Here is an 11,884-nt window from a genome sequence, read left to right on the forward strand (position 1 = left end):
CTGAGCTCTGCCCCATGGGGAGGGGGCACTGCCTGGCAGTGTTGGGGCACCAACAGGGCCAAATTCATCTTCAGCATACAGCCGTCTGTCTGTCTGTCCCTCCCTCCCCATGCATCTGCGCACACTTGCGCTGACGTAGGCCTCCCCACAGGCATGTGCGTCCGTGTTTCCATGTGTACGTGTGTGCGCGCCCACATCCGTGCCCCCTGCACCCATGCGTCTCTGTGCCCATGCCCAGGCTGTGCCCCCATGTCAGGGGGTTGCACCCCCCTTTACATACCCGCACATGTGTCAACACATGTGCTCCTGCATGCGTGTCTCTCCCCACGTGCCCATTCCCGGGGGCCAGCACGGCTCCACCGAGGGATGCTGCTGTCCCCAGGTGAACATTGGGGTGTCCCAGCCCTGCCACCTCCCTGTGCCCACGCCTGGCTAAGGGGCGAGTGAGCGGGGCTGGGGCAGGCTGCTTTATTGGGGGGCAGCGATAGCAGCCCCAAGATAAGCGTGTGTGACCAGGCAGCGTCACCCCCACACCCGAGTCTGTGGCCGGTGGCCGTGCTGTGACCCGATGGCCAGGCATGGCTGCAGGGTCCCGGTGGCGGCAGGGGTGTCCCCTGGCCCTAGAAAAACCTCTTCTTGTGGGAGTCGGCGAAGGAGATGGAGCTGCGCGGGGCGGTGGTGAGCAGCCCCAGTGGGATCTCCATGCCGGGCAGGGTGCCGGCGCCTTCACCCTCCGGCTTCCCCTCTACCAGCACCCCGTCCTCCTCCAGCCACTCCACCTCCGGCACGGTCCCCTCGGCCATCACCGCCTTCTCCTCCTCTGGCTTCGGCCCGAACGCCCAGTCTGCGGGAGCAGAGACGGAGCCATCAGCGGCACATCCCCACCACAGCAAAGGTTCTCGGTCTGGGGGACACCCCCTTGCCCCCCACCCAGCCCCATAAGGAGCCCCAAAGCTCAACCGTGCTCAGGGCAGCACTCACCAGCGAAGTCGTGCACCAAGTCCTTGATGAGATGCCCCACAATGGCGTATGCCACCACCAGCACCAGGGTGGCCGCCATCATCAGGTAAAGGACATATCGGGGCAGGCGGATGCTGTCCAAGGCGGGGGGCTTGTAGTCCACGTACAGCACCCCGTCCTCCTCAGGGGGAGATTGCAGCAAGTGCCGTGAACCCCACGCCCCCCCGGTGCTGGGGAGTGGGGTGCCCCCCGCCAGGGCCATCGCCAGCTCCCCCCGCACCCCAGCCCCGAGCCACCGAAGCCTCTTCTGCGCAGGGGAGAAGTGGCATCTGGGTCCACAAGGCTCCTCGGTGCTGGTGGCTCACGGGGACAGGGAGGTCCCCATGCCTGGTGGCAGTGCCGCTCGCCTGCTGCTGCCAAAGGACAGCATCTGCGGGAAGGAGCTTAGCGCCCGCTAATCCGGGCACAGCCCCAGCAGGCTCAGCCTGGGGGGTGACCAGCGGGCTCCAACATGGCTCAGGGTCCCCTGAATCTGCCCCTCTGGCAGCACCACAGGTACCTCTATCCCCCCCGGGAGTGGACAATCGTCTGCAGCTGGAGAACGCGCAAAGGCAGGGACGGGGAGGGACACCCCAAGGCCTCCCCCCTCCCCTGAGCTTGGTTAAATCCCTCAGCAGGTCCTGGATCCCCCAAGCAGATGGTGTGAAATCCCGGCAGCAGCACCCTGCCCCAGAGGACGCGGTGCCCTCCGAGCCGGAAGGTGACGGGTGGAGGGGATGGGTGCTGCAGCCCCACGCTGGGGGCGGGGGTGTGTCCCATGGGGCCCCTTTGCTGCGTGGAGTCCAGCCACAGCGAAGCAGCAGCGAGAGGCCATCATCTTCCCGGAGCTTCACGCTGGCCACTGCGTGGGGTACCCCGGTGCCCAGCATTGCTCCTCCGGTGAGGAGCAGCTTGCAGAGGGGCACAGGGTCTAGGCACCACCCGAAAGCGATGCCCTCTGCACCACGATGGTGCAGGGTTTGGCCCAGAACAGCAGCAGCCTTGAAAAGAAAACCCAAGCCCTTCCCAGGGTGGGTTGGCCGGGGAGGGATGAAGGTGCCCGCAGGGTTTAGTGCCAAGTCAGGGCTCAACACCCCGGCCCTCCTCCACCCCGGCACACGTCCTGGCTCTACTACACCCAGGTTGCCCCTGGCCAGATCCTGGCCACAAAAATGCCAGTTTCATTCCAATTTGGGCTTTAAAGGCGTTTGGGGGAGCGGAGGCAAATGCTGGCGCAGAAAGATTTGGAAACAACCCTGCATCATCCAAGTGACTCACCTGTGGAAACGCCGGAGAACAGCAGAGAGCAAGGCTTGGAGTAGCCGGGGCAATACGCAGGGACAAACACACTGGCAAACACCGGCAAAAAATGCTGGCAGCGTGCCACAGCCCGCGTCCTGATAAGCTCCCAGCATGGAGCCAGCAGCTGCCTTACACCGATAAAGTGGCAAGGGGGAAATGGCATGTCCCACTGCCCTGCCCCATCGCCCGCAGGGGACAGAGAAGGGTGCAGAGACACCCCAAAGCTTGGCAGTGCCGGCTGGGTCCTGCCTATCACCCAGAGGCTACAGAGGTTGAGGGAAGGGGGGCAAGAAACCCCGTAACAGCTGCTGACTCTGAAACGGTGTGAAAACATCAGGTTTTTCGTCTCCAGTGCCAAGGAAAAGAGGTTCGGTGGCCCTCACCCTCTGCATCACACACAAGCGACCCCATCCACAACACTTGGGCAAGTAGGTCTGACTTCCAGTAAGCTTGTACAGGTGACCAAAACTGGTCATGTCTCCAGTAAAATTCCCTTCCGTGGGGTCATGAACTGGGCCAGACTGGGCCACAGCTGGGGCTCCCCACTCCAGCTGTGTCCCCAGGCACCAGAGCCCTGAGGACACCCAGCCGGCTGCAGCAGTGGCTTTAGGGACTAAGAGGATTGAGCCCAGGAGCGACTCACAGGGAGACTTCGGTCAAGGGGAAAAGCACCGTCAGCAGCATGCCAGTCCCCACGGCGCAGCGGGACCCCACCAGCCCCTCCACTGGGCAGCGCCATGGGGGCTCTGGGCAGCCCCCCAGGCAATGTCTGCCCTCCTCCCCAGGCCTGACAGGGTTGTGGGGAGGGGGCGTTTACCCCATGCCATCAGGAACCCCACCCCATGTTCTCTCCTCCCATTACGGTTAGACTCGAACTTAAAGGTCTTTTCCAACCTACATGACTCTGTTCCATGATTCTATTATGGCAGCCCCGGGGCTCCCCACCGGGGCCCGACCCTGCGGTGTTGGGTGCACCCCACATCTGGGCAAGGGCTAAATCACAGCTCGACTCATGCAGGAGCTCCCCCTGCCAGCGCTTTATTCCCTGCCAGCCCCTCCCCGTGCCCACACTGGGCTGCCCAAGGGGTTTGGGTGCTGGGTGACGGCAGCAGACACCAGCCTCAGCCCTCCCAGGTCTGGTTAAACACGGGGGAAAGTCCGGGCAGGCTCTGCCTCACCCTGTAAGCCCTAATGGCAGCACCGCCGCTCCCTGCAGAAAGAAAAAGCGCAGCCAAATCTTCCAAACCTTGCCATGAAACAACCCCCATCCCAGGGAAAAAGCTGCCGCAAGCACAGCCCTGGCCTGCCCTGACAGGAGAGGCCAAACCCACAGCAGCTCCTCCGCCACAGAGGCAAGGAGGGACCCGGCTCGGCACCAGCACCAAGGGCTATTTTGAGGCATCGCACTGCTACAACCTACGAGAGCGAGTGCCCAAAGACAGCCCTGCCTCCCCCCCAGCAAAGCTCAGGCAGGGAAAGTGGAGCTGTTTCACACCGAGCCGCCACGGCAGCACAAGCCCAGAGCAGCCCCAGGCCCCGCACAGCCACGACAGGCTCTGACGTGCAGAGCAGAGCCCACCCGGTCCGAGCCCTGAGCCAGGCTGCGGGCAGGCGGTGCTGATCCTGGCAGGGAAAAAGGGGCAGATCCAGGAAATGGGGGGTGGCGAGAGGGAGGGGGGCAAGTAGCAGCTCAGCCTGGATCTGGAGGGAGAAGGCAGCTGTAATTGTGCCAGAAAGCAAATCCAGTTCCTCCTCCACCTCCGCCGCAGCAAGGCAGGGATCCATGTCGACGGAGGCGGCCATGACAGCGGGCCCTGTGCCCCCCCCTCAGCTGGGGCTCAGGCGGAGGCCTGCAGCTTGCAGAGCCCGTCGGCGTACTGGAACTGGGTGCCGTTCTCGTACTCGTACATGTCCAGCGCCACCTCGCAGCTCTCCCGCACCACCCGCTCCTCGTCATGGGCAAAGGCACGCAGGGTCTCCAGGCAGGAGGGGCGGGCGATGGAGCCCAGGGCCTCGGCGCACTCGTGGCGCACCATGGGGCTCTCGGTGCGGCTGCGCAGCGCGGCTGTCAGCTGCGGGACGCAGGCCTCATCCTGCATCTGGCCCAGCACGTAGCCGATCTCATGGCGGAAGAGGGCGCTGCCGGAGCGCAGTCCTGCGGGGAAGATGCGAGAGTGAGCCACCACGGCCCCCAAAGTGCACTGGGATACTTGGCCGGTGCCCCCCACCCAAAAGCTGCGGGAAGCCATGGGGCAGGCTGGTCTGGGGGTTAGAGCCAGCGGTCGTCTCCCCAGACCTGTTGGGGCTTCTGGGGAAGGGGACAAAACACCTACAGGAAAGACTGTCCCACCCCGTTCCCTGACCCTGCACAGCCAGGGCAGCCCCGGCACCGCAGGCCCGCAGCCATGCCCCGGCGGCATAGGGAGGCCATCTTGTGACGGTGGCACCCGCCCTCCCGGCAGAGCTGCGGACATCCTCACCTACCCCGGGGAGCCTGCGCCGCCCATGGGCCCTGCCCCACCGGCACGATCTGCCTGGGGCAGACTGGCAGCACAGCCACAGCCTCAAGCCCTCCCGTGCTGCGGGACTGAACAGCCGTAGCGGGAGCTCACAGATCCCCGCACGCCTTCTCTCACGGTGCAGACATGCCCTCGGCTCGTCCCAGATGGCTGGAGAGCCTCGTCCACTTCCCTTGGGCTGGGTCCAAATGGTTCCTGGGCTGTGGTCTGCCCCTTCCCCACTCAGGAGACATTCACTCCCCTCTCCAGAGCTATTCCCAAACCCCAGGACAAGGTTGGCAGCCTCTGACTTTCCAGGACGGGAGAGCAGGACCCTGACACCCTGGGGCCAGGTCCCACCAGGAGACACCAGGTCAGACTCGTTGGTCCCAAGCCAACATTACAGACTGTGCCCTCTCCCACCCAAACCCATGGAGCAAGGGGGCCTGGAGGATGGTGAGGGGGCTGTGAAACACCAGAGAGTGACAGAGCACTTTGCAAAGTGGCTCTTGCAAGCAAGCAGGGGGACAGCAGCTCCAGAAACAAATGTGTGACGAGCTTAAGTGAAGCCCTGCAGTTCTGGCAGCCCTGGATTTGGGAAGGGCCAATCCCAGATTAACCTGTACAGATTTACAGCGAGAGGAGACTATAGGCAGCCTCACACTGGCCCTTACCATCCGCCAGCGCCAGCACAGCAGCCTGGCCCCCCAGGTTTCGCAGGGCAAACATGGCCCTGTAGCGGTCGAACAGCATGCGTGACTCATCCAGGAGGGTTTCGCGGAGTTTGGCGACGTCCGTCTCCTCAGCAGGGGGAGCAGGATCCACGGAGAGGTAGGGGCTGGCGCCCGGCTCCTGCTTGTTCTCCTGCAGCCACTCCAGCCTCCTCACTGCCAGCTGACACGTCTCCGCCACCTGCAGGGACGGGGACACAGCTCTGGCTGAGGGACAGCACCATATGGCGCTGGGAGGGTGCCCAGGGCTTCCCGGCAGCGGCTGGGCGCCAACACACAGCAAGATGCCACTCATGGTGTCCCTGTCCCTGCCTCATCCTCTTGGACCAGCAGTGCTGCACCCCAGGGGAAATGACTCCCCCCAAGAGCCTCACCTCAACCACGGGATCCTCTGAATAGCGTTTCAGGATATCCAGCACCTTGGGATTCCCGATAGCACCCAGGGCTTCACCTGAAGGGAGGAGGTGTCAGGATGTTATCAAGGTGCCTACATGAGGAGGAAGACCCTGCTGTGTCCTCCGGCAAAGCCTCGCCCCGCTCTGGAGTGGGGACACAAGTCTGACTCTGACCGAACCTAAATGAGACAGCCAGGCAAATAAACATGGCAGGAGCTAGCCCGGCCAGCAGGAAGGGGAAGGTTCGGCCAACCAGTCCAGCCAGGGCCGGCCAGGGATGCGGTGAGGTGGTTACACGCCTCAGGAATTTCCAAGCCATGACACCCAAGCCAGATCAGGCCATAACCAGCCATTTGGTATGGGGGGAAGCACCCGCAAGTCCCACTTGTGGGCTGGACCCTTCCACTGCCCCCACGGCCGCAGGAGCTGCCGTCGTACCCGCCTCGTGCCTGACCATGGGCTCCTGGCCGGTGTCCTCCAGCACCCGGGTGAGCACGGGGATGGCTGCTTCGTCCTGCATCTGGCCCAGGCAGTAGGCCAGCTCATGCTTCAGCAGCGCAGAGCTGTCCCCAAAGGCCCGGCTGATCCAGTCCACGGCGGTGCGGCCGCCCAGGCTCCGCAGGGTGAAGAGGGCCCGGAACCGGGCGGGCAGGGGCTGGGCCACGTCCACCAGCGTCCGGCCGATGGCTTCCACCTCCTGCTCGGTCACCATGGCGCCGGGATCCGGTGGCACTCGGGACTCTGGTGGGGGTCCCTCCGGTCACACTCCTGCGGGGGGGGGCGGGTGAGGGTGGGGGGGTTCAGGGGGTCCCGGGGCGCTCCCAGCCGCTCCCTCAGCCCGGGGCGGCGGCAGAGAGGGCGGCAGCCCGAACCGGCAGCTGCCGCGGGGGCGAAGAGCGAGCCCCAGCCCCGGCCCCGTGCCGGCGGACCAAGCAGAACCGGGCCCCGGGGCTGGGCCTGACCCCACGGGAAGCGCCCGGAACCCAGCTTGACCGGATCCCCGGGCCCGACACGGACCGACCCTCCTCCTCCCCGCCTCCCGCTGCGACCGTGCCAGCCCAGCCCCGCTCAGCCAGAGCCGCCGGGCCAGGCCCCGACGGGACGGAGGGAACCGGAGAGCGGGAACGGCCCGAGCCGGCGGCCGGACGCGCCCGGGGCCGGTCCCAGCACTCACCGCGCGCCGCCATGCTGCTCCCTCACGTGACCGCGCCGGCGGCTCCTACCATCGCGCTTCCGGGTGGGGGGGAGGAGCCGCCCCGAGCCCGCCCACGTCAAGGGGGGGGTGCTGCCTTCCCCCCTCTCCTTCCAAGTGGGAGCGGCCGGGGGGAAACGGGGTCGGTGGCGGCGCATGCGCAGTGGCGGCGGAGCGCAGGCCCGGGGCGCTGGGGCTGCCCCACTCCTGCCCCCCCCCCCCCGCCGCCTCTGCGGGCCCCGGCGAGCCCCGCGGGAGCGGCGGCACGGCGGGACCGGCCTGGGCCGTCCCCAAAGCGCCGGTGGCCCGGGGCGGGCAGGGGAACCGACCGGAGCCGCTGGGCTCCCCAGGCCATGCGGTGGGGGGCGGGCAGAGCCGCCCGTTTCTGCTGACGACGCAGCCGGGGGCGGTGGGAGCAAAGGCCAGAGCCGGCCGGTGGGACGGGGAGGGACCTCGGGGGCCCGAGCCACGGGCCTTGACGGGAAACCCCTCCGGAGGGGAGCGAGGAGGGACAGGACGCGGGGCTGCGGCGGCTCAGCCCACTCCCCCCGAGGGCAGCGGCAGGGCCGGAGCTTGCAGATGCCGTTTCATCCCAGGCTGGTGCCAGCCCCCCGGCAAATCGCTGCTCTGCCTCTTCCTTCCCTTCCCCTCCCAAGCATGTTTACGCAGCGAGTTTCGTACCTTCAAAGGGGTTTTGCCTTCTTATTTCAAGCCTCCTACTGGTTTCGGCCTGGCGGAGGGGCCTCGGGACAGAGGCGTGATCCCAGGAAAGCGAGACCCAGGCAGCCCTCTCCCTCGCCCAGCCCCGATCCCCGCTTTACTCGTGCGGCACACAACACACCACCAGACCGCTTAAACCCTGGAAGAGAGCAAGGGCACAAAATACATTCCACTGCCTGAAATCAGTGCGGCAAAACCAGCACGAGCGTGACACAGCCGCCCCCCCCTCCCCGACCCAGGAACGGCCGGCAGCCTTCCTTGCTCTGCCGGCAGCCTTCGGCAGAGGCGAGAAGGTGCAGTCCTTCGCCGAACAGCCGGGTGCTGCCGGGCCAACAACATTCGCCGGAGTCTGTGGGAAGTCCGTGAGCAAGGACGCGCAGGGCTGCTTCTCACCCCCGGCCCCGTCAGCCCTCCCCACAGCTCTCGAAGTACTGGCACATCAGCTCGCGCACTTGCTCGGCCCGGCCGTCCTCCATGGCGGCAGGTGCGGGCTGGCAGGGCTTGGGCAACTCGGTCGGTTCAGTGCCCTCCAGCCACTCCTCGTTGAAGGGGTTGTCGTGGGCTTCACAGACGTTGTGCAGGATGCAGCAGGCGAGGACGAGGGTGGGCAGCAGCTCCAGGCTGCAGTCGTCGCACTTCAGGAGGATCTGCCAGCGTGCCTTCAGGCGCAGGAAGGCGTTCTCGATCACGCTGTGTGCCCGCTTCAGGCGGTAGTTGAACTGCAGCTGCCGCTGGGTGAGGTTCTCATCCTCCTGGTAGGGCTTGAGGATCCAGTCTTGCAAGGGGTAGGTGGCATCGCCCAGCAGCACGTACTTCTGTGCCTTCCCCATGAAGTGCTTGGGTGGGTTGGGGCACAGCCGGCCCTCCTTGGCCAGCACCCACAGGCTGGAGCTCTCCAGGACCGCGCTGTTCTCCATGCTGCCGGGGAAAGCGGTGGAGACGTCCCAAAACTGGCCCAGCCCGTCCACGGTGGCCTGCGTCAGGATGGAGTGCCAGCCCTGGCCGTTGCAGTAGTCGGCGCTGAGGCGCAGGGGCGGGTGGATGGGGATGTGAAGGCTGTCCAGGGCGCCGATGCAGTGTGGGAAGCCCCAGCGGGTGCGGAAGATGCGCACCATGTTCTCCAGCTCCTTCTCGTTGGGCAGCCGGAGGTAGAGGGGCTTCAGCAGCAAGACGACGGCGTAGCTCACCTCCCGGACGCACGTCTGCACCGTGGAGGGCCCCACGCCAAAGAGCGGGCTGAGAGTCTGGTACTCTACGTTGGTGGCCAAGTGCCACAGGGCCACGGCCACCCTCTTCTCCAGGGGCAGGGTGGGGTGGAAGTGGGCGCTGTGCGGAGCCAGTCCAGGCCGCAGCTGGTTGCAGACATAGAAGAAGGTCTCCTTGGACATCCGGAACTTCTCCAGCCAGTCCTGGGGTCCAAACTCCTTCAGGACCACCCGCTCCCACCAGTCTGCGCTCCTGACGCTGGGCCAGGCGCGGGGGTAGAAGTAGCAGCTGGTTCTCCTCCGGCGAGCGATCAGGAGCTGCAGCGTGGCAGGGAGACAAGAGGGGCATGAGACAGCGCTTCCCGGGTCCCCACCCCGTGCTTCACTGGGACCCCCCCTCCTCTGACGACCACCCAGCTCAAGTGACCTGCTCAAGGCAGGGAGGACACCCAGTGCCATGTGGCCAGCGGTCCCAACCGGCACTACCACCGCATCAAATTTTCCTGTTCCTGGGAAACCCCATGGCAAAGCCACCAGGCGAGAGTTGTGGCCCTGGACAAGGTGCCCAGGTGCCGCAGACGAGGAGCCTTCCGGAGGAGTCCCCTTTCGGGGCAGCCACTTGCTCTGCGGTTTTATTTTTTAACAGGTATTACTGGCTTTCCTGCAACCAGGTGAACTGTGGGCTGGGTCATGACTTGAAAGAGGGAGCGAGTGCCCGTGCTCCTGGCCCCTCCACAGGAATTGTTTTTCTGTTCCTAAATTCTAAAAAACATCTTCTAGCTGAAAAGAGGCTTTTTTCACCTTCCTTGGCAACTGCCCAGGGAAGCGGCTTCCCTGCATTCCCCCCCAACAGCTTGTCCTCGCTGCCACGTGTCCGCAGGCCCTTCACAGCCCCCATCCTTTGTGTCCCCCACTTTTGATGTCACATCCCTGTGCCCTCTGCATCCCCTGTCCTTTCTGCCTGGGTTCACATCCCGTGTCCTTTGTGTCCCCTCGTCCTTCCTTTCCCACAGAGCCCCATGTTCCCTACCCTTTGTGACCTCCATGTGTGTCCCCCCCCCGTGTCCTTTGTGTCCCTGTGTTTCGTGTCCCCCATGTCCAGCACCATGTGGCCCTGCAGCTCGTGCCCCCTTGTGACCTCTGTGTCCCCCCATCCCCGTACTTTGTGTCCTGCACATCCCCGTGTTCCCCATTTTTTGTGTCCCCGTGGCCTGTGTCCCCCCCCATGTCCTTCGTGTCCCCCATATCCAGCACCACGTGGCCCTGTGGCCCGTGTCCCCTTGTGACCTCCGTATGTCCCCCCCCGAGCCCCCCCATCCCCGTACCCTGTCCCCTGCACATCACCCCCGTTCCCCCTTTTTTCTGTCCCCCCCCGTGTCCTTCGCGTCCCCCGTCCTTCCTGCCCCCGTTTCACATCCCACACGTCGCCCACGTCCTTTGTGTCCCCGCGGCCTGCGCGTCCTCCCGTGTCCCCCGCCACCCCCTCCCCGCGGGTCGCGGCCCCCCCGGTCCCCTCCTTGGCGCCTCCGCGTCCTTCCCGGCCCCCACCGGTCGCCCCCCCCCCCCCCCCCGGGTCCCCGCGCCCCTCCCGTCCCCGGTCACCGTCATGAGGCGCTTCTGCCGCTGGCTGTAGTAGTGCCGGAGCCAGGCGCGCCGCTGCGGCCCGTCCCAGGCCCCGGCTCCGGCTCCGGCCATGGCCCGCCGCCCGCCCGCCCGCCGCCGCCGCGCCAGCGCGCACAGCAGCACCAGCAGCCGCTCCTGCATTTTCAAATCGGGAGCCGGGGCCGCCCTGGAAGTGATCGGCCGCGGGGTCACGGCGGGGCCGGGGCGGGGCCGCCGCCGCCGCCGCGGACGGGGCGAGGCTGCGGGGCTGCCCCGGGCCGAGGCCGGACCGGCGACCGAGCTGCGGGAGGGCTGGGAAGGGCCGGGTCGGGCGCCGCGGCGGCGGCGGGGGACGATGACTCGCTCCGGCGGAGCGGAACCCCCCCAGAGCCCCCCGGCGGGACGGGACGGGGGCCTTGTGCACCCCGCGAGAGAACGGGGAACGGCGGGGTACGCCGCCTGCGAGGCGGCCGGGGCTCTGCGAAAGGGATGCCCCGGGCCCGCCGCCGCCGGTGGCCGGTCGTTAGCCGCCGCCGCCGCCGCTTCCTGGCGTTGCCGTAAATGACGCAGAGGGGAACGTCAGAGAGGCGCCCGGTTGGCACCGGGGAGCCGCCTGCCCGCGGCTTGCGGGGGCCCAGCCCCGACCGGCCGGGGGCTGCGGGGCGGGCCGTCGGTGGGAAGCCGGCGCTGGGCTACGGGGGCACCGGAGCGCCGCGGACAGGCACGGCGCGGGGGAAACCTCCGCTCCCTCCCGCCCCGAGCCCCGCCAGCGCCGGCCCGGCGTGAAGGGAACGGGGCGGACACGGGAAGGGCCCGCAGCCTCGGCCGGGCTCAGGGCCCCGAGTCCTGCCGGCCGAGCGGCAGCCCCTCAGCCGGCCGGTCGGTGTCCCAGTCGGTCTCCCGGAGGCGGGGCCGCTCCTCAAACCACCGCCTCCGGCCCGGGCTGCGGGGCCGCCGGGGCCGGCCCGCCGAACCGGAGCTGCGCGGGGTACGGCAGCCGGCGCCCGAGGCCCGGGCGAGGAGGGCTCGTTCCCCCGCCTACGGGAAGCCCTCTCGGCGTCATGACGTCAGTGTGCGGGGAGGTGACGTCAGGCTCCGCCCCCGGTGTCCTGGCCGCGCTGAGGGGGCGGGGCCTGGCGCGCCGCCGCCGTTGCCGTGGCGCCGCGTGCCGCCGCTTCCTGTGTTGATTCGAACGGGAGGGCGGGGCGCTCCCGTCGTGCCGCGCGCGCGGGGAGAGGGG

The 11,884-nt window shown here is 67.1% G+C and overlaps 3 protein-coding genes across 5 annotated transcripts; all 3 read right to left on the reverse strand.

Annotated features, from left to right (window-relative positions):
- Nucleotides 1–452: 452 nt before the first annotated feature.
- SMIM44 (small integral membrane protein 44) lies at nt 453–2,800 on the reverse strand. Of its 2 annotated transcripts, none has more exons than XM_052802123.1 (2): nt 2,278–2,800; nt 453–844 (listed from the first exon to the last, which is right to left on the reverse strand). In XM_052802123.1, exons 1-2 carry the CDS (start codon nt 2,633–2,635, stop codon nt 621–623), a joined length of 582 nt encoding a protein of 193 aa, XP_052658083.1. In that variant the 5' UTR covers nt 2,636–2,800; the 3' UTR covers nt 453–620. The 2 variants fall into 2 exon arrangements, with proteins under 2 accessions (XP_052658083.1, XP_052658084.1); XM_052802124.1 differs by lacking the exon at nt 2,278–2,800 and adding an exon at nt 982–2,222.
- A 1,201-nt stretch (nt 2,801–4,001) lies between these two features.
- On the reverse strand, nt 4,002–7,910 carry DOHH (deoxyhypusine hydroxylase). 2 transcript variants are annotated; one of them, XM_052802122.1, is made up of 5 exons: nt 7,799–7,910; nt 6,364–6,693; nt 5,905–5,981; nt 5,474–5,711; nt 4,002–4,456 (listed from the first exon to the last, which is right to left on the reverse strand). In XM_052802122.1, the coding sequence occupies exons 2-5, from the start codon at nt 6,635–6,637 to the stop codon at nt 4,140–4,142; spliced, it is 906 nt and encodes a 301-aa protein (XP_052658082.1). In that variant the 5' UTR covers nt 6,638–6,693; nt 7,799–7,910; the 3' UTR covers nt 4,002–4,139. The 2 variants fall into 2 exon arrangements, with proteins under 2 accessions (XP_052658082.1, XP_052658081.1); XM_052802121.1 differs by lacking the exon at nt 7,799–7,910 and adding an exon at nt 7,100–7,202.
- Nucleotides 7,911–8,218: 308 nt separating this feature from the next.
- Nucleotides 8,219–10,904, reverse strand: LOC128148370 (uncharacterized). The gene is made up of 2 exons (XM_052802120.1): nt 10,645–10,904; nt 8,219–9,360 (listed from the first exon to the last, which is right to left on the reverse strand). Exons 1-2 carry the CDS (start codon nt 10,804–10,806, stop codon nt 8,242–8,244), a joined length of 1,281 nt encoding a protein of 426 aa, XP_052658080.1. The 5' UTR covers nt 10,807–10,904; the 3' UTR covers nt 8,219–8,241.
- Nucleotides 10,905–11,884: the final 980 nt, after the last annotated feature.

The sequence above is a fragment of the Harpia harpyja genome, chromosome 11 (genome assembly GCF_026419915.1).
Source record: "Harpia harpyja isolate bHarHar1 chromosome 11, bHarHar1 primary haplotype, whole genome shotgun sequence".
Lineage (NCBI taxonomy): Eukaryota > Metazoa > Chordata > Aves > Accipitriformes > Accipitridae > Harpia > Harpia harpyja.

Bases quoted from the DNA above. Each gene is read 5' to 3' on its own strand.
- SMIM44 (XM_052802123.1), bottom strand. From the start codon at position 2,635: ATGTTTTCACACCGTTTCAGAGTCAGCAGCTGTTACGGGGTTTCTTGC. The intron at 845-2,277 runs GTGAGTCACTTG...CTGCTCCCGCAG, and splicing joins GTTCTCCGGCGTTTCCACAG to ACTGGGCGTTCGGGCCGAAG.
- DOHH (XM_052802122.1), bottom strand. From the start codon at position 6,637: ATGGTGACCGAGCAGGAGGTGGAAGCCATCGGCCGGACGCTGGTGGAC. The intron at 5,982-6,363 runs GTACGACGGCAG...TCCTCCCTTCAG, and splicing joins CATGGTCAGGCACGAGGCGG to GTGAAGCCCTGGGTGCTATC. The intron at 4,457-5,473 runs GTAAGGGCCAGT...TCTTCCCCGCAG, and splicing joins TGTGCTGGCGCTGGCGGATG to GACTGCGCTCCGGCAGCGCC.
- LOC128148370 (XM_052802120.1), bottom strand. From the start codon at position 10,806: ATGCAGGAGCGGCTGCTGGTGCTGCTGTGCGCGCTGGCGCGGCGGCGG. The intron at 9,361-10,644 runs GTGACCGGGGAC...GCCACGCTGCAG, and splicing joins GGCAGAAGCGCCTCATGACG to CTCCTGATCGCTCGCCGGAG.